The sequence below is a fragment of the Aphelocoma coerulescens genome, chromosome 7 (genome assembly GCF_041296385.1).
Source record: "Aphelocoma coerulescens isolate FSJ_1873_10779 chromosome 7, UR_Acoe_1.0, whole genome shotgun sequence".
Classification (NCBI taxonomy): Eukaryota; Metazoa; Chordata; class Aves; order Passeriformes; family Corvidae; genus Aphelocoma; species Aphelocoma coerulescens.
Window position 1 is genome coordinate 10,468,959 of NC_091021.1, and position 19,822 is coordinate 10,488,780.

Consider the following 19,822-nt stretch of genomic DNA (forward strand, 5'->3'; position numbering starts at 1 on the left):
GTGTTCTGCCCCAATTTCACAAAATATTTTTTCAAGTTCAACTTGCCTTACTTGGTAAGAGTCCAAGCACAGGTGTCCTGGTAAGAAGAGAGTCAGTTATTATCCCATAATGGTTTGAGTTGGAAGGGACCTTAGAGGTCATCCAGTTCCAACCCTCTGCCATGGGCAGGGACACCTTCCCCTAGACCAGGTTGCTCAGAGCCCCATCCAACCTGGTCTTGAACGCTTCCAGGGATGGGACATTCCACAGCTTTTTTGAGGAACCTGTTCCAGTGCCTCATGACCCTCACTGCCAAGAATTTCTTCCTATTATCTAATCTAAGTCTTCTACTCTCAGTTTAAAGCCACTGTGATGCATTTCTCAAAGATGTCTCCTTCCTTAGGACTTCTAAAAAGGCAGAAATTTCAAGCTGTCTGAAACCACCATTAAACAGAATGGTTTGTTTTCTTGATGTGTTAAAGAAATAGGCATCATTCCTGATAAAAACTCTCACTGCAAGAAATGTAAATATTCAGATACTTTCTGAACTTAATGCTGCAACACCAAAGCAACCACATGAATACACTGTTTGTTTCACTAAAAAGAAAGCCCATTTGTGCATTTCAAACAATGCAAAAGCTTTGTCAATGAAATGTGCCTTTGGAAGAAACATACTATCAAGGCCACCAGGAGTTAACCTCCTCTTTTGAGTGCAATTCCCTTTCTAAAGGACACTTGTTTTGGGGTTTGTTGTTTTTTATTTCAGCTATCTACTTGACAATGAAACAAATGAAACCATTAGTGCCCTAGGAGGTTAATATGTATAAGAAAGATTCCATTTAAGTTGTCTCACATGGCCATTGGGAGAGGGCGGTAGAATTTAACTTAAAAAGTATCACCTCTGTAAGCAGAGAGAGATACAACCAGATCATTACCAACAGGAACATCAACATTTTCTACATCAAGCCAGACACATAGAGAACAGTTCCAGGAAGGTAGCTGCTAAGTTCGTGATTCACTGGGAGTAGTCAGCATGGACTCAGCAAGGGGAAGTCAGACTTGAGCAACCCTCTACAGTGAAATGACTGCCAGGAGCTGAGGGGAGAGCAGCAGACACTGCCTACCGAGCCCTCAGCAAGGCCTCTAACACTCTCCCAGGAGATCCTGGTTAAGGATGATGGGCCGAGCATGCCCTCAGCAAGGCTGCAGATGACACAAAACTGGGAGTGGCTGATACACCTGTGGGTCCTGCTGCCGTCCATAGGGACCTCTGCAGGCTGGAGAAATGGGCTGTGGAGGAACAGTGCCATACACTGATATATCCTGGAGCCATCCAGCTGGAAAACCCCTTTGCAGAGAAGGCCCTGGGGTCCTGGAGCTGAACAGGAGCCAGCAGTGTGCCACACATCAGGCCGATGGCACAGGCTGCAGCAGCAGGGTGACAGAGGTGATCCTTTGCTTTACTACCTACAGGAGCATGCCCAGTGTGAGACACAGAGCTGGGAGTCCAGCTAAAGGCCACAAAGGGATTCAGGGAATGGAGCATCTCTCTTATCAGCAAAGGATGAGGCAGCAGGGACTGTTTAGCCAGGGGAAAAGAAAGCTCAGGGAGGCTCTTATCATCATCTGAAGTGAGGCTGCAAAGAAGATGGAGCCAGGCTCTTGTCACTGATGCCCAGTGACAGGACAAGAGGGAGTGGGTACAAACTGGAACACATGAGGTTCCATCTGAACACAAGAACATACTTTTACTGTGAGGCTGACTGAGAACTGCAGCAGGTTGTGCAGGGAGACAGTGTCCTTCCTTGGAGATCCAAAGCCATCTGGACATCATTCTGGACAGCAAGGCCTAGATGGGATGGCTGGAGCAGGGGGGTTGGGCAACATGACTTCCAGAGGTCCCTCCTAACCTCAATTAGTCTCTGATTCTGTGAACAAACAAACACACAAGTTTTGAAAAAATGGCAACGTTTATTTATTTTTTTAATATAAAAAGGTTACGAACTGCATAGAAGTATGACTTCAGTCATCTGAAAATATTACTCAGCACTCATTCACACTTGGAAATTCCCAGTAATATGGCAAGAAGCAAGACAGACTTAACAGTTGCCTACAAGGTATGTATTTACATTCAACTGGACTTAATTTGCACAGTATTTTCAAATAAATCAAGTGCACTTATCCAAACAAAGTCCGATTCAAAGTTTATTTTAAGTTTATATAAAATACAAATAAAGTCTTCAAAACTTAAATTCTTTGGTTAAAACGGATTTTCAATTATTTAAAGGTAAGTTAGCTCTAAAGGAGTAAGAAATGTAAACATCAGATACTGTGATAAAAATCTTAAGGAATGACAGCTTTGTCGTAAAGTGCTAGCATATGCTATCAGCTTTATTTTCCAGATGCCAAAAAATAGTTGTAATTTCAATTCAGTCATATTTTGGCAGAATTTTGAATGATAGCAGCTTTTCTAACATTCTTTTTTACCTGTATCTTCACAACTTTTTGGCATTTTCTTCTTACATGAACTTTAACTTCTACATATGTATGTAGTAATTTGTGGTTTTAACTTACCCAGTTCAAACTGGACTCCATACTGGTGGGAAAAAATCAAAAGGTCAGGTAAGACTCCAACTGGGACAAGCCAGGGACTTTGAAAAGTAAGGGTGTAAAGAACCTGAACACAATCCAAGAGCTGCCTCCTGCAAAGTAATTCTGTAATTATATATACAATCAGTACCACTGAAAAAAGCTCCATGAGAATTAATACACAGAGGAGACTCGGTGTGGTTCACTCACACCCAGGCATCAGAGCTTTGTATCTGCTGAACAAACCTGTTACTTCATTTCACATGAAATTAAGTCTTGGAAAACTTCTACTTCTTCTGACAAACAGAAGCTGAAAAGTTTTACATGCATTACACATCAGTCTGTTTTCCACTTGTCAGCATGATTGTCCCCCCCAAACCAAGACAAAAGTCCTGAATTCCCCCATGCATTATGGTGACACCTTATATTGAAATCTGTTTGGGAAAAACCTGCTCTTTCCTTGTGTGAAGGAAGATAAAGCACAACCTTCTACCACTCACCAGGTTCACCTCTCAACCACATGTTATTCCAAAATGCCAATCTGCCCAGCTCTTGACAAATCCACAGGCACACTTGAAAAGGATTATCATGTTGTGGTATTTTATTATACAAAACAAATCCAATTCAAAGACAATTAAATTTAAGCTCTGAGGAGTGGAAAATCCCAAAATATTTTAAAGTGACATTTACTTTCAAAATATCTCTAAGAGTTTTAATAAACTCACTGCCCAAAAAGATTCCCAGCCTCTGTTATGATTAAGGGGCTTATTTTACGAGTATTAGTTTCAGGCTGTTAAGGCACAACTGGCATTTGCTCTAAGACAAAACTTGACACAGGCATTATTACCTCAGAGCCAGAAACAGGAAGTAGAAGATACAGAACTTTAAAAAATACCACTAAACAAACCATTTTTAAAGGCTTAAAACAATTATTAGGTAGTTTGTCTTTAAATACTAACACACTGCAGTCCATTTCTCAGAGCAGGCATGAAGCTGAGTAATGGGCAACAATAATTGACAGCAAGATGCACTTCTGCTTTAGAGGGGCATAGAGAAAAGTTGTTAATTGCAGCTTCACTGGCAAAAATGGTTATTTTCAGTTTACTCAGTTTTACTAGTTTTAACTAGAGGCTTTCTGTTTCGGAGCTTGTTTGTGTGGGGTTTTTTGGGGGGGTGGTTGTTTTGGGGGTTTTTGGTTTCTTTTGGTTTTAAGATAAGGGAAAAGGCAATACAGGTAGATTATACTATTTCAGAGGTTTGATGAAAGCAAACCACCAAGTTCAAATATTCACATCAGCATAGGAACCTCATCTTCAAACATAATTTAGTGGTAAGAAGCCAAGGACCACAAGCACAAGAACTGACAATCGACCTGTTTTCTATACCAAGTGTTGCAGAGAGCCAACACAGCATAACCCCACAGAATATGCATTATAATGCCCAAATAGACCAGATCTCTAAGGCAAAACTACTAGTGATCATAGAGGGAGAACAGTTTTCCAAATAGCCCCAACAGATGTACCATAGTCCCAAAACATACCAACTTTAGCCTCTATTTAATGTGGTGAGAATGGTAGCAAGCAAGTCCAATAAAGCAGCAAGATTCCATTTGCCTGCTTCCCTTCCCAATTTCTTACTAAGGCTAGTCCTAAAAGCATGCATGTGTTCAACCACTGTTTGGCAAAGGCTGTGCTTAAGCAAACTCATTTGCAGGTTTCAGTTTGTTCACTCTAGCATCATCTTTTGACTAGAACTTGAAAAGTGCAAAAATAGTTAATTTTATCTTCTTAAAAAAAATAATTCATTTTATTGGCGCAACAACTCCAGTTCCTCAGGAGTTAAATCCACTGCCAGCAATGGATAGAAAAGGAGGCACCAGCATAAAAGAATCAAAGTGCATTTCCAGTATGCCAATGCTGCACGAATTGGCAAGCCAGAACCTTATTTTCATCACTGGAACAGATTATGCTGAATTCACTTCATGAAAAGTCTCTATTCCACATTAACACACAAAGTCTGTCACGAAGTCTTGGGGATGCTGCAATGAATCGTCAAAGCGGAAGCGTTTGGAGACCGTACTGCTGTCCTCTGGAATGTTCTCCTTGTCCTCCTTGTCACTGCAGGTACTAGTGCAGCTGGATTTTACACTGCGCTCTTCTGAGCACTTTGTTGCGTGTCCAGGCAGCTGAGAGGAGCAGCAAGTTTCTTCAGGGCTGCACAGGAGCATGAACTCCCCTTGCTGCAACCACGAATGGGAGAGACAATCTGCTGCTGTGGGCCTGTCCCTTCGGAAAGGGGAAAGGCGCTTAAGTTAATTTCACCAATACTAAAAAAACTAAAATAGCTCTGATGCTAAAAATCCTAAGCAAAATTGACACTGAAGAGTCAATATCGTTGTGTTTTCATCCCTACCTCAGCTGCTACAAAACACAGTTAAGTAATGGCTACATGCATCTAAATTTAGTTGATGGTTTACCCTAAAGCTGGTAAGCTTTCATCAGAACAAGGAACACGGTCCCTTGGAATGTTTCCAACATGGTACACATACATGCACATGCTTTTGTTTTTAAAGTCATATGTTTTATACAGACCATAAATAGTGGGGCTCATGAATATTCAGTATTCAAGGACAGCCAGGTAACATGATGTCATCAACTCTGACATCTTCTAGTGTTTTACTCTTGCAATTCATCTGGCATAAACCCTTTCAAAATGTAGACCTTATCAAACGGACCAGACTTAGAAAATTGTTCCTCTGGCTAACCTAGTACAGTGTTACTGCAAGTTTTGTGTTCTGCATTGTTAACTTCCACAGAACTTACTGGAAAACTGGCTCCAAGGCAATAGAGCCCACTACTTGTGCCTAACTCTACCAGAAAATGGGAATATTTTTCAGTCAGAGAAGTGTAACTCTGTAGAGTTGACTCTCTGAGAACAGACTTTTCCTCTTAAAATTCAAGGAGGTAAGTCATTGAGAGTTGGAATAGGGAAAAAAAAAAAAAAGGCAGCTTATTGAGGATGTAATGAGGAATCCTGAGATACCCATGAGAAAGTGAGCAGTAATTGTGACAGAATGTCAAATATCCCACAGGCCCACACTAAGAGTTATCAAAGCAGGCTCTTCATCATCGATTCCCTTTTTCTAGGTGCTCCACAAACACGAAAGATAAGCGTCCCTCATGATAATGGGGTTTTGTGAACTACTGCAGATCCTGACAAACTGTGTATGTGAGATGTTAAAACAGGAAGGACTCTTCTTCAGACATCGCTTTATATTTTATTTCCTCAGAGCAGTCACTTTCCAGGAATCATCTCCCATAGTCTCCTCCTATTGAAGCCTCTCTCAGCCAAGCAGGGTCACTCCTGTCTGCTGGAGGCTCTCTGAAGATGACAAGGACTCCTGTCTCACCACAGGTGACAATATCTAGCACTGCAATTATAACACCTGACCCAGTCACTTCTCAAAGTTCAGCTATTTTCCAAGGTCTTGATTAGAGTCTGAACTCCCAAAGAATGTGGAGTTATGGGAGTGTGTCTTACAAACAAAAAAGTCTTCACTTTGGATTGGGAACATTAAGACTGAACAAGGCAAAACACTCCCAAGTATAAATATATAATAAGAGGTGTATTTAAGTAGAAAGATAAAGCTAAGTCAGGAAACAAGAAAGCACTGCAAAGACATTGAATTTTGTCTCTCCAAACTGTACAATAGTTACAGAAAATAATGTGACCTTTCTAGATTATATTTAATAAAATCTGTTAACAATCTGTCCTCTGAATGAAAATATAAAGAAACTAAAAAAAAAAAAAAAAACAAAAAAAAAACACCTCAAAGAACAAGCCTGACTAATAACATTATGGAAAAGCATAAACCAGCACTTTTAAGTATCAGTTGAAAATACCAATGCACTGTGAAATATCCAACTGACCTTATCAGTGGTATTAAGTACATAAATTAACATTCACTTTTTCTAGGTGCTCCACAAATTTAGGATTTTTGCCTGGAGGAGTCTGCTACTTACTCTGGATTTTTTATGAGAAGTTTTTGAATGAAGTCTTTTGCAGGCTGTGAAACTGATGAAAATGTTTCTTCTGAATAATCCACGTTAACTTGAGATATATTAAGGTAAGTTTCTTGAACATCAGCTCCCACAAATGGAGATTCTTGTGTCAGCAGCATGTATGAGATGACACCGATGTTCCTGAGGTAAGAACACAATCTATAAACCTACTAGAGAATCTAAACAATATACCCCACATATTTACTGTGCTGCAGATCAAACTTCCTGATACATCCCACACTCAGAGGCATCATGTGATTCAAGCATGACTGCACATATACACACAAGGAAAGCTATGTGTATATATCTCAATGAAAGGATTTTTGAAAACTGTTTACTTTCAGTATATCCTTTTCTTCCTATTGAGATTAATAGGAAAAGGAAATACCACTTTTACACAGCTCACTCTTGGGATATATGGTAATTCTGGATGATAGAGCTGCAAAAAAGACAGATTTTCTAATCTGCATGTAAATAAAACCCATCTTTCACTGCAATTCTGGATGACAGAGCAAAGACTGAGATTCAGTCAACCTCTGTGTACATTTGACATCTGAGTTGTGTTACAATCTCCTCTTGCTGAGATGTTTCTCCCAAGAACATGAGTACCACAGACCATGCAATCTATTATAAATCTTAAGATGCTTTCTTGATGTATAATAAAAATATTTTTGTGATCTGATAGATCAGAATTTAGTACTCAGTGTGGAAACATGCAGCTGTTGGGTTTCTCATTCTGAGATCAGTAGGGGGTTTTTTATGTCTTCCCACAAAAGCAGGCAAAATAATACATGATTAAAAAACATTCATGAACAGATTTAGTTATTATTGAGTTGAAAATTTCAAATGAGCAATTAGCAACTTTTAACAGTGAATTTTAATTAAGATGCTGAAGATTTTATGTTTTAACGGAAACATTTCAAAGCTGGTCTTTAACATAGCTCATAAAATTAAAAAGCCACAAATGAAGTTGTGGGTCAGTTTAAAGTACTTGTCTCCTTTTTTAAGATTCATTCTGCAAGTACATCTCTAAAAATAAGAAGTAGGAAGTTTACGTTATTTAACAATATAAAAGTGGGAAGGAAAGAGTGTCCTAGAGTAGCTAATATCTAAAGCATGTAACCCAGGAGTAACTAATACCTAAAGTATGTTATCCAGCCACTGTTACTACCCCCTTAGAACAAAACCCTGTACTCCACAGGCTCAGAAGCCACCTGCATTCCCTACTAAGTATGCAACAGACTCATATATTCCTGTAAGCCCTGAGTTATATCCTGAGGGCTCCTTCCCCTCCCATCTCTCCCTCCCTCTTTCAGCCAGCCCACCAACAGAAGGTGGTATTCTTGGAAGCCAGATGAAACTGGATCAGGCCCTTAGACTGTTAAGTGGTTCCACCAAACCTCAGTAAAACGAATTAAGATAAAACATACCACATGTCTGTAGCTGTGGTAATAGGATCGTAGTTTAAGATTTCTGGAGCTAAAGAGATGGGGAGAAGAAAAATGCTTTAATAAAGACATAATTTAAATGGCCTTGAATCATACACTACATTTCTGGCATTCTTTTTCCAACCATTATTATGAGACTAAACATGTAGTTTCAATAATTAGGTTTATTATTTTCAAGCCACAAGGGTGGCAAAAAGTTATTTCCATTTGCCTAGACACGGATGTTTGCTTGGTTCACACCAAAATGGCACTACACGGCCTAAGAGTTATCCAAGTTTCAAGATGTGCTCAAATCAGATGCATGCATGTTAAGTTTTTCTCCTAAGAGGTTTTGAAGTATACAGCTTTTTAAGGGGAATGCATAAAGCCTTCAGCATGTTAACGCTGCAAAACAAGATGACCAAGCCAATTTTAGGATCACTGGCTGTTAGCATAGGCTAGGTAGCAAGTTATTCATTGCAGAATGAAGTGCTCTTAGAATTGAGTGTTGGCAAATCCTGAAGGACACTTGTCCCTCAGAGAGGGCCAAGTGTTAATAGCAATCTTTCCCTTTCCAAGGAATATTTTAATCTCATTAAATCATATTAAATAACGTTGCTAATTCAAAGAACGTTTCTTTGTGAATGCTAATGTTGCATTCCAATTCTAATCAGAAGAATTTAACAGCCTACATCACAGGAAATACTACAGCATGAAATTGTAGGGTGCACTTATTGATATAATTTGGGAATTTTTGGTGCAAATATTCGTTGACTACTCGAAAAAAAGAGCAGCTCAAAACACGTTGCCTTGTCCTACGGTGTTCTTTATCAGCTTGTAAGTTGGTAAGTGTGTTACATGAACTGTTCCTGTTTTGTCAAAACCCCAGGAGATGTTGTGAAGCAGCCCTTCCATACCGAGATACTCCGTTGTTCCCATGATCTGCCGCAGTTCACTGCAATTCTCAAGCTTCCGGGACATCCCAAAATCTACAATTTTTACATCACCAAGAGGATTGGCACTGCTCAGCAAAATATTTTGAGGCTAGAACAGAAAATATTGCATTCCTAATTAATAAAATACAATCTGAAAAAAAAGCCTAATGTGCTAAATGACACTTCAGGTTCTATTATGCAATACTTACTGCTAAATGTTATTTAAAAATACTTAATCTCTATCTTTTTATCTAATTTTAATATCATTTAATCTCCTTATTCTCATCTTTTTTATGTATTTAACAAATTACTTTGATAAACATAATAAATTGAAAATAAAATGCTAAAACAAAGTCTGCTGCAGCCTCACCTTTAAATCAAGATGAACAATATTGTTTTCGTGCAAGCAGCAAAGTCCTTCAAGTATTTGCCTTATAAGCCTTACAATATCCCTTTCACCAATTCTGTCATCCAGATCTGGGACACACAAGTCAAATATTTCTCCTCCAGCAGCACTGAAACACATTCAAGAACACCTGTGTATTAAGTTTAAATTTTGAAGCTTAAGTGAGGAAAAATGTTATCAATAATATCTAACATATATCTGTAATACCGGAGAGGCTGGGAATAATTTCTTTCTTTAACCACTTATGTTATAAACCACTTCATATTAACACTTAGATGAGGAAAAAAAAAAATCTGATGATGCTTTTTCTTTCCTTATAGCCTGAAACAGCAGTCGAGACAGCAAAAAGCACTTTGACTGGTAACCTCATAATGCTCTCAAGCGAGAAGATGCCTTCCAGAAGTTGAGTTCTATCATCAGTCCTGAACCAAAGAAGCCTCTCTTTTCAAGTCAAATCTAAAATTTCTTCCATGAGACCAATTCATAAATAATTCAGTGCAGTGTAAAGCAGCATGGAAATATCTGTGCTCATGTGGTTTATGAGCTCTTCCTACACTTGGCTGCAGTGTCAGCTGTCTTCTTTCAGGCTGGGTTTGAGATCATTGAGATCATCAGCCTGCTCTGAGTGCCTGAAGTCCCTCTCAAGGATGAAGGGCTACCTCAGAACTACAGATCACTAAGCCTAAACTTCACTGCTGACAAAATGAAAGTCTATTAAGAAGTCAGATAAGGGACAAAAGGAATGAACACAGCCACAAACCTGCTGAGGCTAGCTGAGGCGTCAGTAATGCCTCCCCTAGCTGACTTTATGACAACATGTACATGAGGCGAAGGGCAGTGGATGCCATGAATTTCAACTTTCACAAGGTTTTCAGCACTGGCTCCCACAGTATTCTTGTACTCAAGTTACATTATGGTCTGAATGGGCACCCAGATGGGTCAAGAGCTGAAAGCTCTGCAGAAAAGGATTTCCAGAAAAGCCTTAGAACAACAAATACATTAGGGGTCACCTAGTTCCAGGGAAAAAAAAGCTTTTTAAGATAGAATCTCGCTATATTCTTTGGAAAATTTGAAGGGATTTATCATGATGTATGGAGACCACCATTAACAGCACTTCAAACACTTTGTACATGAAACTTGAAGCTTAGAAATAACTAATTTCACAGGCTGCATTTTTGATCCTTACATTCCAAACAAAAATTTACACATACAACAAATATGATAGATAATGCAAATTCAATTCCCAAATTAAACTTATTTTTCCGAGCTAAGAAGAAGCTTCAGGGATGTCTGTAAAAAATGTGGCAATTTTTAAAGGAATGGCTACAAACGCCCGTTTTAAAACAACAAAAGCACTAAATTTAGGGGCTCAAAACACACAAAGAAACTGCAATTCTTCAGTCACCAAAAAATGTCACGTGCTAATTGAAGTTCACAGGGCATGGATGCGCTCAGCCTCTTTGAAATCTGTGTACTTGGTGTTCTTGGTATCAGTGACTTTTTTTTTTTTTTTGTGATTTAAGTTGCATCAAAGCATTCAGGACCTTCTATGGCATTCCAAGAACTTTATTTCTGGTGAGCTTGCCTGAAACATCCTTAAAGGAAAAAAATATAGAGTATATTATAATGAAAGATTAGCATAATGTATACAGGGTACTGTTGCAGTTCTTCTGGGCACTCAGCAACTCATGCAAAAAAATCAGTATATCAAAAGACTTTTATCTATGAACATGGAACATGTGATCCAGGCATACTTACTATTCCAACACTAAGATGATTTCATTTGCTGTTTCATAGACTTCATGGAGATTAACTATGTGAGGATTGGATTTCATTAATTCAAGGACAGCAATTTCATGCAGAATCTCTGCTTTGCAGTCTTGACCTCTTCTTCTTTTCTTTAAAAATTTAGCTGCATACTCTTGGCCTGTGGATTTAGCTACACATTTTCTAACCACAGCACATCTTCCTCTACGAAATAAAAGGGAAAACATTGAGATGCAGGAAATAAAAAGTGCATAAATTACCATTAGAAATAGAAATACATAGACATAGCAAATAATTGGAAACAAACCAAAAAAAAGTATTGGGAAGTGCCATGTTTGGCCTGCTCTTACAGTATTTCCTGAACACTCACTTGCAGGCACTGTAGAAGGATACTAAGCTGATGAAGCTTTAGTGAGACCCAGTAAAATTCCCTTCATGCAGCCTAGCTAAACATTAAATCAGAGTATCAGGTTACAGGGACATTCTCACTGTCAGGTCACAGAATAATTCGGTTGGAAAGGACTTCTGGAGGTCTCAAAAACCTCCTGCTTAAAGCAGGGCTGGCCACAAGGTCTTACCAGGCTGCCCAGAGCTCTGTTCAGGTTGGCAACATATTGAAAAACCTTCAACCTCATTACAACACCTACAGGACAATAACAGACAAAGCAAATCTCTGTGAAATGCAGAGAATGAACAGGGAAAATAAAGCATATTTATATGCATGGGTGTGGCAGGAGATTTTCAGTGAAAAATATTTTGGTCATAAAGAGAATTTCCTTCCACAAATCATGTGGTACTGCTACAAAAATCCCAGGTATCTGCAAAATGTTTCAAAACATCTTAATAGAGAAGTACTCACTACTTAGCATTCTCTTCCTCAATTACAGTTGGACAAAGCACACTGCTTTATTTGCTAGCCAGCTGTTTAGGTATGGAAACAAAAATCTATTTTGGCAAATAAATGTTTTTAGAAGAAAACCACATACTGTAGTTAAAACACCAAGCTGATGTTTTAAAAAATTAGGAGGAAAAAATGCAGTTTAAGCCAAGTTGTAAACTCCTGAAAAAAACGATTTTATAACCACTAATATTGCATTCCCAGAAATGCCTGGTTGCATACATGCAAAGTCTTTTCAAATGATACAAGAAACATTGTTTACAAAAAAACCAACTTGAAAGGCCACAATAAACTGTGTGCAAAGTTCTAAAAACAGTATAAAGCTGTGTACAAAGCATGACCTACATTTATGTCTTCAAAAAAAACCTGTCCACCTCTATTTTTGTTACCACTTAGCATAAGAACAAATGTAATGAAGCAGCTCAGTACGACCTATCTGAGCTGTGTTCTTTTAACTAAATTAGCTGCTTTAGTAGAAAACACAACATTGCCTTGCAGCCTTTATCAGCTTTCTGGTAGGATCATTTCTTAAAAAAAAAAAAAAAAAAAAAAAAAAAAGTACTTCTTGAAAAAAATCTAGACTTTGGTATTTAATCAAGAAAAGGGATGAGCATCTCATGAAAAGAAATCATTTTCGTTAGCAAATAACTGTACAAACATGCCTAAATTATTAAATATTTAAAGATGACTTTTAATCATACTGCTATAACTCAAAAATAAATTCGACAAAACAGGTCCTCTCTCATCATTTATTTCAACATCAATTACTTGTAGATTTTCTCTGTCCCTTTTCTAAAGAACTAAATTTTAGAGGTGAGAGTTATTTAGTCTGATACATGCACACTCTTCACTTTAGCAACTATTTGTAAGCCTGAAACAGCCACGTTCTTTCCCAATTGTTAAACCAGCTTATTATTGCAGAGCTTTGGAGGTTACTGAGCTCAATTTCATAATATACCCAAGCTGAAAACACTCCCTCCTCCAGCTTACATTCTCTTTTTAGCATCACATCAACCCTGTCAGCCACGAAAGTGTCCCTAAAATTAACAAAGGGGAACCAGTTTAGTTTCATGAGAACAGCAAGATCTTCCCTGGTAGTTTTGGCACATCTGCCATCTGGTTGCTGTGGGTTTAACAACTTTGAAGGGTCAGTGATATCTCCAGATTTGAGATGCAAGAATTTCCACTTGTTTATTAGTAATGTGCCAGTTAAGGCAAAAATTAAGACAAAAAAGTCTTTTAGAGCAGTGGAAATTGCTCCAGAAACACAAAAAAAAAGTCAGCTCAGAAGTGCTGCACTGACGCAAGCGGAGCAGTTCCCACTCCTTGCCTGCAAAGCAACTGCGTAACCATCCCCCTTCACAGCCCAGCTTTACAAGAAAAACTGATTTCAGGATGTTTTCATATCTCAGCTTAGAAACCACAGAAATTTAACTACTTCAAAAGAAGCCAAGCCATGCACACACCAGGGACAGAACTACTTAACCCACTAAACAGAACCTAACCTGCCAGCTTCGTGAGTCAGTGTCTTAAATACCAAAGGACCCAACAGATAAGGGTGTGGGAGGAAGAAATGGGGCTTGGGAAGCTTAAGCAGAGAACAAGAGAACTATTTACTACACAATCTCAACAGGAAAAAGAGAATTGCAAGTGAAAATTAAAGCACGTTGAATCTTTTAGAGAGGTCACAAAGAAAAGATGGATTTTACATCACTTAAAAAGCATTTATACACTTAAAAACATGAAAAAATATACACATAGTTAGGCCAGAAGAAACAATAAATATGTTTGTAAAACAGAGTCCTCTGCTTCTGTTTTCTTTGCATTTTGGCACATATTTTGTTATGCCTGGTTTTGCATGCACAGAAAGTACAAAAGACTGTGTTCTGGAATTCACACAAAACCTACACTTGTGTTTGCTTTAGACATCATCTCACAAGTATGTAGAGTCTGAAAATCCAGCATTGTAACAATACCTGAGTTCTAGAGGGTGCTGCATATAAACTGCTTCTGTAGAGTTTACAATTCAAAAGCAGAGCTGACAAAAGTTAAGAGAAGAAGAAAGTTATGGGCTGCAATGTGCACTTCTATAAAAGTGTACCAGATAAAGCACGTGCTAGAAAAACAGAAAAAACCCAAGAGAACAATGAAGGCTAAAGAGCTCACAAACCACATGCAGAAGAGCATCTCTGCTGAGAAAACAAGCTGCAGGTGCAAAGGATCCTTGTGCAGCACAGCAAGGCACAGCTGTGAGACTGACCAGGGACACTTCTGTTCAGGGAGCTTGGAAACACGATCACAGCATTATGTTTGCATGGCTTTACACCCAATTCACGGAGTATTTTCAAGGTATGAATTAACCCAGTGGTTTCAAAACACACATTCACTTGTACGTCTGAAACAGTGTCATAAATACCAAGGCTTTGGGTGCTTTGTTGTTCTATTTTGTATTTTACTGTTGCCAACAAGAGCAAGGGAAGCAGGCTGCAAAACTGTTCTGAAACAGCAGGCTGCTTGAAACTTAGTCTAACAGGGAAGGGAAGGGAAGGGAAGGGAAGGGAAGGGAAGGGAAGGGAAGGGAAGGGAAGGGAAGGGAAGGGAAGGGAAGGGAAGGGAAGGGAAGGGAAGGGAAGGGAAGGGAAGGGAAGGGAAGGGAAGGGAAGGGAAGGGAAGGGAAGGGAAGGGAAGGGAAGGGAAGGGAAGGGAAGGGAAGGGAAGGGAAGGGAAGGGAAGGGAAGGGAAGGGAAGGGAAGGGAAGGGAGCTTTGTTTTCTGGACTTCAGAAAACTCACCCAAACACCTGGGACAACCAACTCAAAATCCTCATTCTTTGCCTTACAGTATTTACCCTATGTCATCTCTTGTTTAGGCCATGCACCTGGAATCTGATGTGTGACTAGGCAGGAAAAGGAAGATAATCCCAAATCTACACGCCTATGAAAACACACCAGATCTCTCTGATGTGGAAAAGGCTGGCAACTTATGTCTCACTGTCCCTTTTCCACATCCCTGAAGAACCCATCGTGATGCAAAGGGGACAGAGAAGGAGAAGGCCATACTTCATTCTCCATCTACTACCATAAAAGTTTGCCTCATTGTACAGAGAATTTTCTTGCAGCAGAAATTCCTCTTGATAAAATAAAATAAATAGGAATAATCTTACCTTCCAAGCTCTTTCGATTCAAGCATATAAAAATTGTGGAAGTTATCTGTCTTGATTGGTGTGTGCAGAGATGTGGCCAACAAGCCAGAAAGGCTTTTATTCTCCAGCTTTCTCCTCGACATTGTCAAGAGCAGGTCTCTCTCTACTGCCAGTCACCTGCTGAAAAACAATTAAGAGTTTTGGAAATTCCATAGTTACAGCACAGGAGAGTATACAAATATTAAAAGTTGAGGGCTATAAAACTCAAATGGCAAGAACTTTGTTCAGTAGCAGCCTGAAAATGCCACATTTAATCACTGTAAAAATAAATCCTGAAAGGAATACTAATCAAAACATGCTAATTTAATAATGTAAACACTTGAGATAAGCTAGTTTTTTTTTTCCCTGGAGCATATCCATAAGATACTAGGGATAAGCTTAAGTTCTAATAAAAATGCTAATAACTACTTAACTATTAATGAGATGTAACTTTTTTAAATCTTTCTGAAACTCTTCTTTGGATTCTGGGTAAGTTCCATAGTTCCTTTAAATTTACACTTTTTTAACAGATATTCATTCCTGGGGGAATTTACCAAAACTCCTTCCTGTTTCTTAACTGCAACATAGCAGGAATAGGTAACAACAGGACAAAGTGGGGTTTTTTTCCCAGTGGGAATATTCACATTTGTTATTAGGCTCAGTCATAGTGATTTTTTTAGGTTTCTTTTTTAAGGTTGAGTTAATTTTCAGTGAGAAGCATGAATGGACAAAGTGCTCTTTGCAAGTTCAGATCATTTAGAATCAAATGATGTAGTAATCCAGATTAAATTACCTTAATAAACCAGTAGAACAGCACGTTATGAAGATACACCCACCCACATCATTTCTGCTACAGTGAAAAAAAAACCCCAACACAACCAAACCCAATAAAAATACTGGGATTTGATATTCACATTTATAGGCCTGAAGCAGAAGTGCAAAAGCAAGGCAGAAAAAGGCTACTGAAGGATAACAGAAGTCGTAATTGATGGCTTTTTTAAGTTAAAGAGTAGATTTACCTTTACTACTGAAGGAGAAAAAAAAAAAATAAGGCAAATTACAATTCAGAGACAGTTAGCAAACTTGTAAAAATACCCTTGCAGTTTAAATGCCAGAAATGCACTGTCAGACACTTCTGGGGGAGCACTTGAACAAGTTATGACCCAAATGTAATCCACTACCCATCCAAGATTGTTCACATTCCCATGTGGGATGGAACATGGATATTCATATTAGAACTATTTTGGATTCAAATCATTGTACATACTTGAGCAGGAAAAAGACCCAAACTACACAGTTTAAAAATATCTTCAAAATATCATTTGATATGCAGGAAATAGCTTCTTTAAGAAATTATGAAAAGGTCACAATACAATCTAATACACAAGTCTTTGACTCAGTCTGTAACAAGCAAGCATTCCTTCTTCCCCAATTATATGACAGTTTACCATTTAAGAGGACGATTTTGATGTCTGAAACTTTACGTGACTCTCCTTAGGGCTGTGCTCCCTCGATAACTTTAACTGCTGAACTCTATCTTCTTACTGCTGTACTTCAGTACAAAAACATCTGTGTTTGATAACTGGTTTCATTGATTAAGAGCTTACCATCATGAAGTTTATTATCATTATCGAACTTACTATGTAAGCTTTTATATGATCATTCATACAGAGCAATTATTATTAAGGAGAACTTCTGCCTCACGTTGCCTTGACTTTGCTTCTCTGTTAAGACACCACATCTTCTTTAAGCTCAGTATCACCAAGAATAGAGAAAAACATATATCCGTAGCAAACAGAAACCCACAAAAAGGCACATAATCTACTCAGGAGAATGAGATTCAACTAGCTATGGGCAAAAAAAGGCAAAAATTTTAATACATGAACTATTTCCAAAATTTAAAAGTGGTAGCTGCGTTGTTAACACATTGCACAAAAAGCCCCGAGAAACAGACATTAAAAGTGTGGCTCTCACACTAGAGAAATCTACAAGATTCTCATTCCCGCTAAACTAGGGAAGTTTAGCCGGGCAAAAACCAGTTCAGTTAACCCTTTCTAAAGACGGCGAGTCTCCGCTCCGGGCCGGGAAGATGTTTGGCAGCGAAGGACCACGGAGGGCGGCAGCGGCCGGGCGGGACCGGGCCCGGCCCCCGCGAGACAGCTCCGACTGCCCTCAGTCACCCCCGCGCTGCTGCCGGCGCGACCCGGCAAAGGGTGGGGGAGGCAGCGCGGCGCTTCCACCGCGCCCAGCAGCGGGCCACCACTACAGCCCCCCGGCCAGGCACGCTCATGCCGTGGCCGGGCACGCTCCCCGCTGGCCGCTTCCCCCGGCCGGGCACGCTCCCCGCTGGCCGCTTCCCCCGGCCGGGCACGCTCCCCGCTGGCCGCTTCCCCCGGCCGGGCACACTCACCGCTGGCCGCCGCTGGCCGCCGCCCGCCGTCCCTCACAGCGCCGCTCTCTCGCTCTCTCTGTGCGTTTGAAAGGCGCAACCCGGGGGTGCGGCAGCCCCGGCGGCGCGCGAGCCCGGCCGCGCCCACTGGGCAGAGCAGCCAATCCGCGCCCAGCCGCGGCGCCCAGCGGCCCGGCGATTGGCGGGAGAGCCCTCCGTGCGGGCAGCGCCCCCTGCTGGCGGCCCGGCCCCGCGCGGCCCCACAGCAGCAGGTGCCGCCCGCCCGGCCGCGCTGCGGGGCCCGGCCCTGAGGGAGCCGGGGGCTCTGCGGGGCGGCCCCCCGTGTGCGCACCTCCGGGATGCGCGGAGCCGCCGCTTCGGGCCACAGGCACCGGTGGCACGTCCCGGTCCCGGGGCTGTGTGCCAGCCAAACCCCGCAGCGAAGCCTCCTCGGTGCGTCCGCTGCACGCTCGAGCGCTGGAGCAGCGGGGAGCGGCCGAGGCAGCGGGGCAGCGGCAGGCGCGCGGGCAGGTCCCGGTGCAGGACGCCATCCCGTGCATCCCCCCGGGATGGGGAGCCGCGGACAGAGGCGCTGTGCGGGCCCCGTCGCCGCTGGGCGAGTGACGCAGCCGCGAAGGCTCAGCGACCACAGCACCGGCCCAGTCCAGTTAAAAACAGAGCCATAAACCAGTTCTCACTGGCAGCTGCCGGGAACAGAGCGCTTTCAGTACTGCTGCAGAAGTACACGTCTCGCACGGAGCCCGTTTGACAATCTCTCTGTCACGCATGCAAGTGGAAACAGGGTCTTCAGAGCCTTGTGAGAAGCCCACAACAACAACAAAAAAGTTAAAAGACTTTAACCTGTGGTTTCAAAGACTCTTTCAGAGGACTCAAAATAGCCTAAAGCATGGTTCAGAAAAAAGTTGAAGTTAGAGTTCTAAAATAGTTGCAATTTGTTTGTCAATTTGATTTCCTCTGAAGCAATCCAACGAGCTAGAAATTTGCAAACATCCGTTTTAGAATAGAATTGCCATGAAGGCAGTAATAGTAATGTAGCATAAGAGTTTAAGAGTTCTGTATTTAATTTCAGCAGTGCACCATTAGAGTTACTGGGTTAATTCTGTTTATGCCACGGCACTGCCAGTGAAATGGGTAATTGCTGTGTTTATTACAGTGCCTAAGTCATGCTGTCACAGCAATGCACAGCACTAAGATGAAAGTAGTATAAATGAAGATAAGACAGACAGCTTGAGAAAGCAGAAAGTATTCTTGAAGAGTCCACACTATGTCACACCATGTAGCTGGCACACTGAGGTACCTGCTAAAAACATCTGTAACTCCTGCTTTGCTTGGGCTTCTGTCTGGATTTTTAGCACTGCACTTTGAGCTGTGGATATTTTTGACAAAAGCAGTCCAAAACCTTTACTCTCTCACACAGAGTTCCACCATCCCTGCAGAGTTTCAGATCATACCCTTTCTTCGGTATAACATGATTTCAAATACATCTGTCAAATAAAAATACAACATGTGGACAGGTTTGGTTTTGTTGAGAAGTGCTCTTTGTGCAGTATGAAAAGCAGGCAGCATTCCAAGCATACCAAATGAGCCACAGAGTAAAATTAAATGATGCCCACAATTAAGATGTCTTAGGTTATTATAGCACGTGGTGCCGAGAAGTAAATGACAGCGTTTATGTTTGTCTACTTAGCTGCTTTTGTGTTTTTACTGATCCTCTTCAGGATTTGTTCTACTCTCCCTTTAAGTTTTGAAAACCAACTAAATACCAAAAATGCTTCATGACATGCATGTTATTGTAGTCTTGGTTATCTGTTTATATAATGCCATAGAAACATGAATGGCACTTAGAGAAGGGTATAATTGACAGGACTCCACCCTGAGGACTTTGGAATTTTACTTCGATACACCACAACTGAGAAGGACAAACAGAGGGTGGAGAAGGGGGAATGAGCAGGCTGAAGGTCACAACAGTACAGGATCATGAACTATTATTATTCCTAATGTATACACCTGGTCTTTGGGATAATTAAAAAATAACAATTAAAGGTGTTAGCTTCATAACTCCCATTCTTAGTTACTTCTTCTCTTGCTTACCTTGATTATCCATTACAAAGCTGGCTCTCTTCAGCCTTTAGAGGCTCTCACGGGAAGAACTGTTTCCCCTTGATCAGT

At 40.7% G+C, this 19,822-nt stretch overlaps 2 protein-coding genes across 5 annotated transcripts; one reads left to right on the top strand and one right to left on the bottom strand.

The window, feature by feature from the left end:
* Nucleotides 1-3,152: 3,152 nt before the first annotated feature.
* On the bottom strand, nt 3,153-19,768 carry STK17B (serine/threonine kinase 17b). 4 transcript variants are annotated; one of them, XM_069022071.1, is made up of 8 exons: nt 19,745-19,768; nt 15,226-15,384; nt 11,157-11,369; nt 9,363-9,507; nt 8,975-9,101; nt 8,061-8,109; nt 6,592-6,771; nt 3,153-4,854 (listed from the first exon to the last, which is right to left on the bottom strand). In XM_069022071.1, exons 2-8 carry the CDS (start codon nt 15,345-15,347, stop codon nt 4,572-4,574), a joined length of 1,119 nt encoding a protein of 372 aa, XP_068878172.1. In that variant the 5' UTR covers nt 15,348-15,384; nt 19,745-19,768; the 3' UTR covers nt 3,153-4,571. The 4 variants fall into 4 exon arrangements, with proteins under 4 accessions (XP_068878172.1, XP_068878171.1, XP_068878170.1 ...); XM_069022070.1 differs by lacking the exon at nt 19,745-19,768 and adding an exon at nt 17,654-17,747 and having other exon boundaries at nt 15,226-15,381; XM_069022069.1 differs by lacking the exon at nt 19,745-19,768 and adding an exon at nt 17,654-17,731.
* LOC138113301 (basic salivary proline-rich protein 1-like) lies at nt 17,333-18,256 on the top strand. The gene has a single exon (XM_069021463.1). The coding sequence runs from the start codon at nt 17,333-17,335 to the stop codon at nt 18,254-18,256; it is 924 nt and encodes a 307-aa protein (XP_068877564.1).
* Nucleotides 19,769-19,822: the final 54 nt, after the last annotated feature.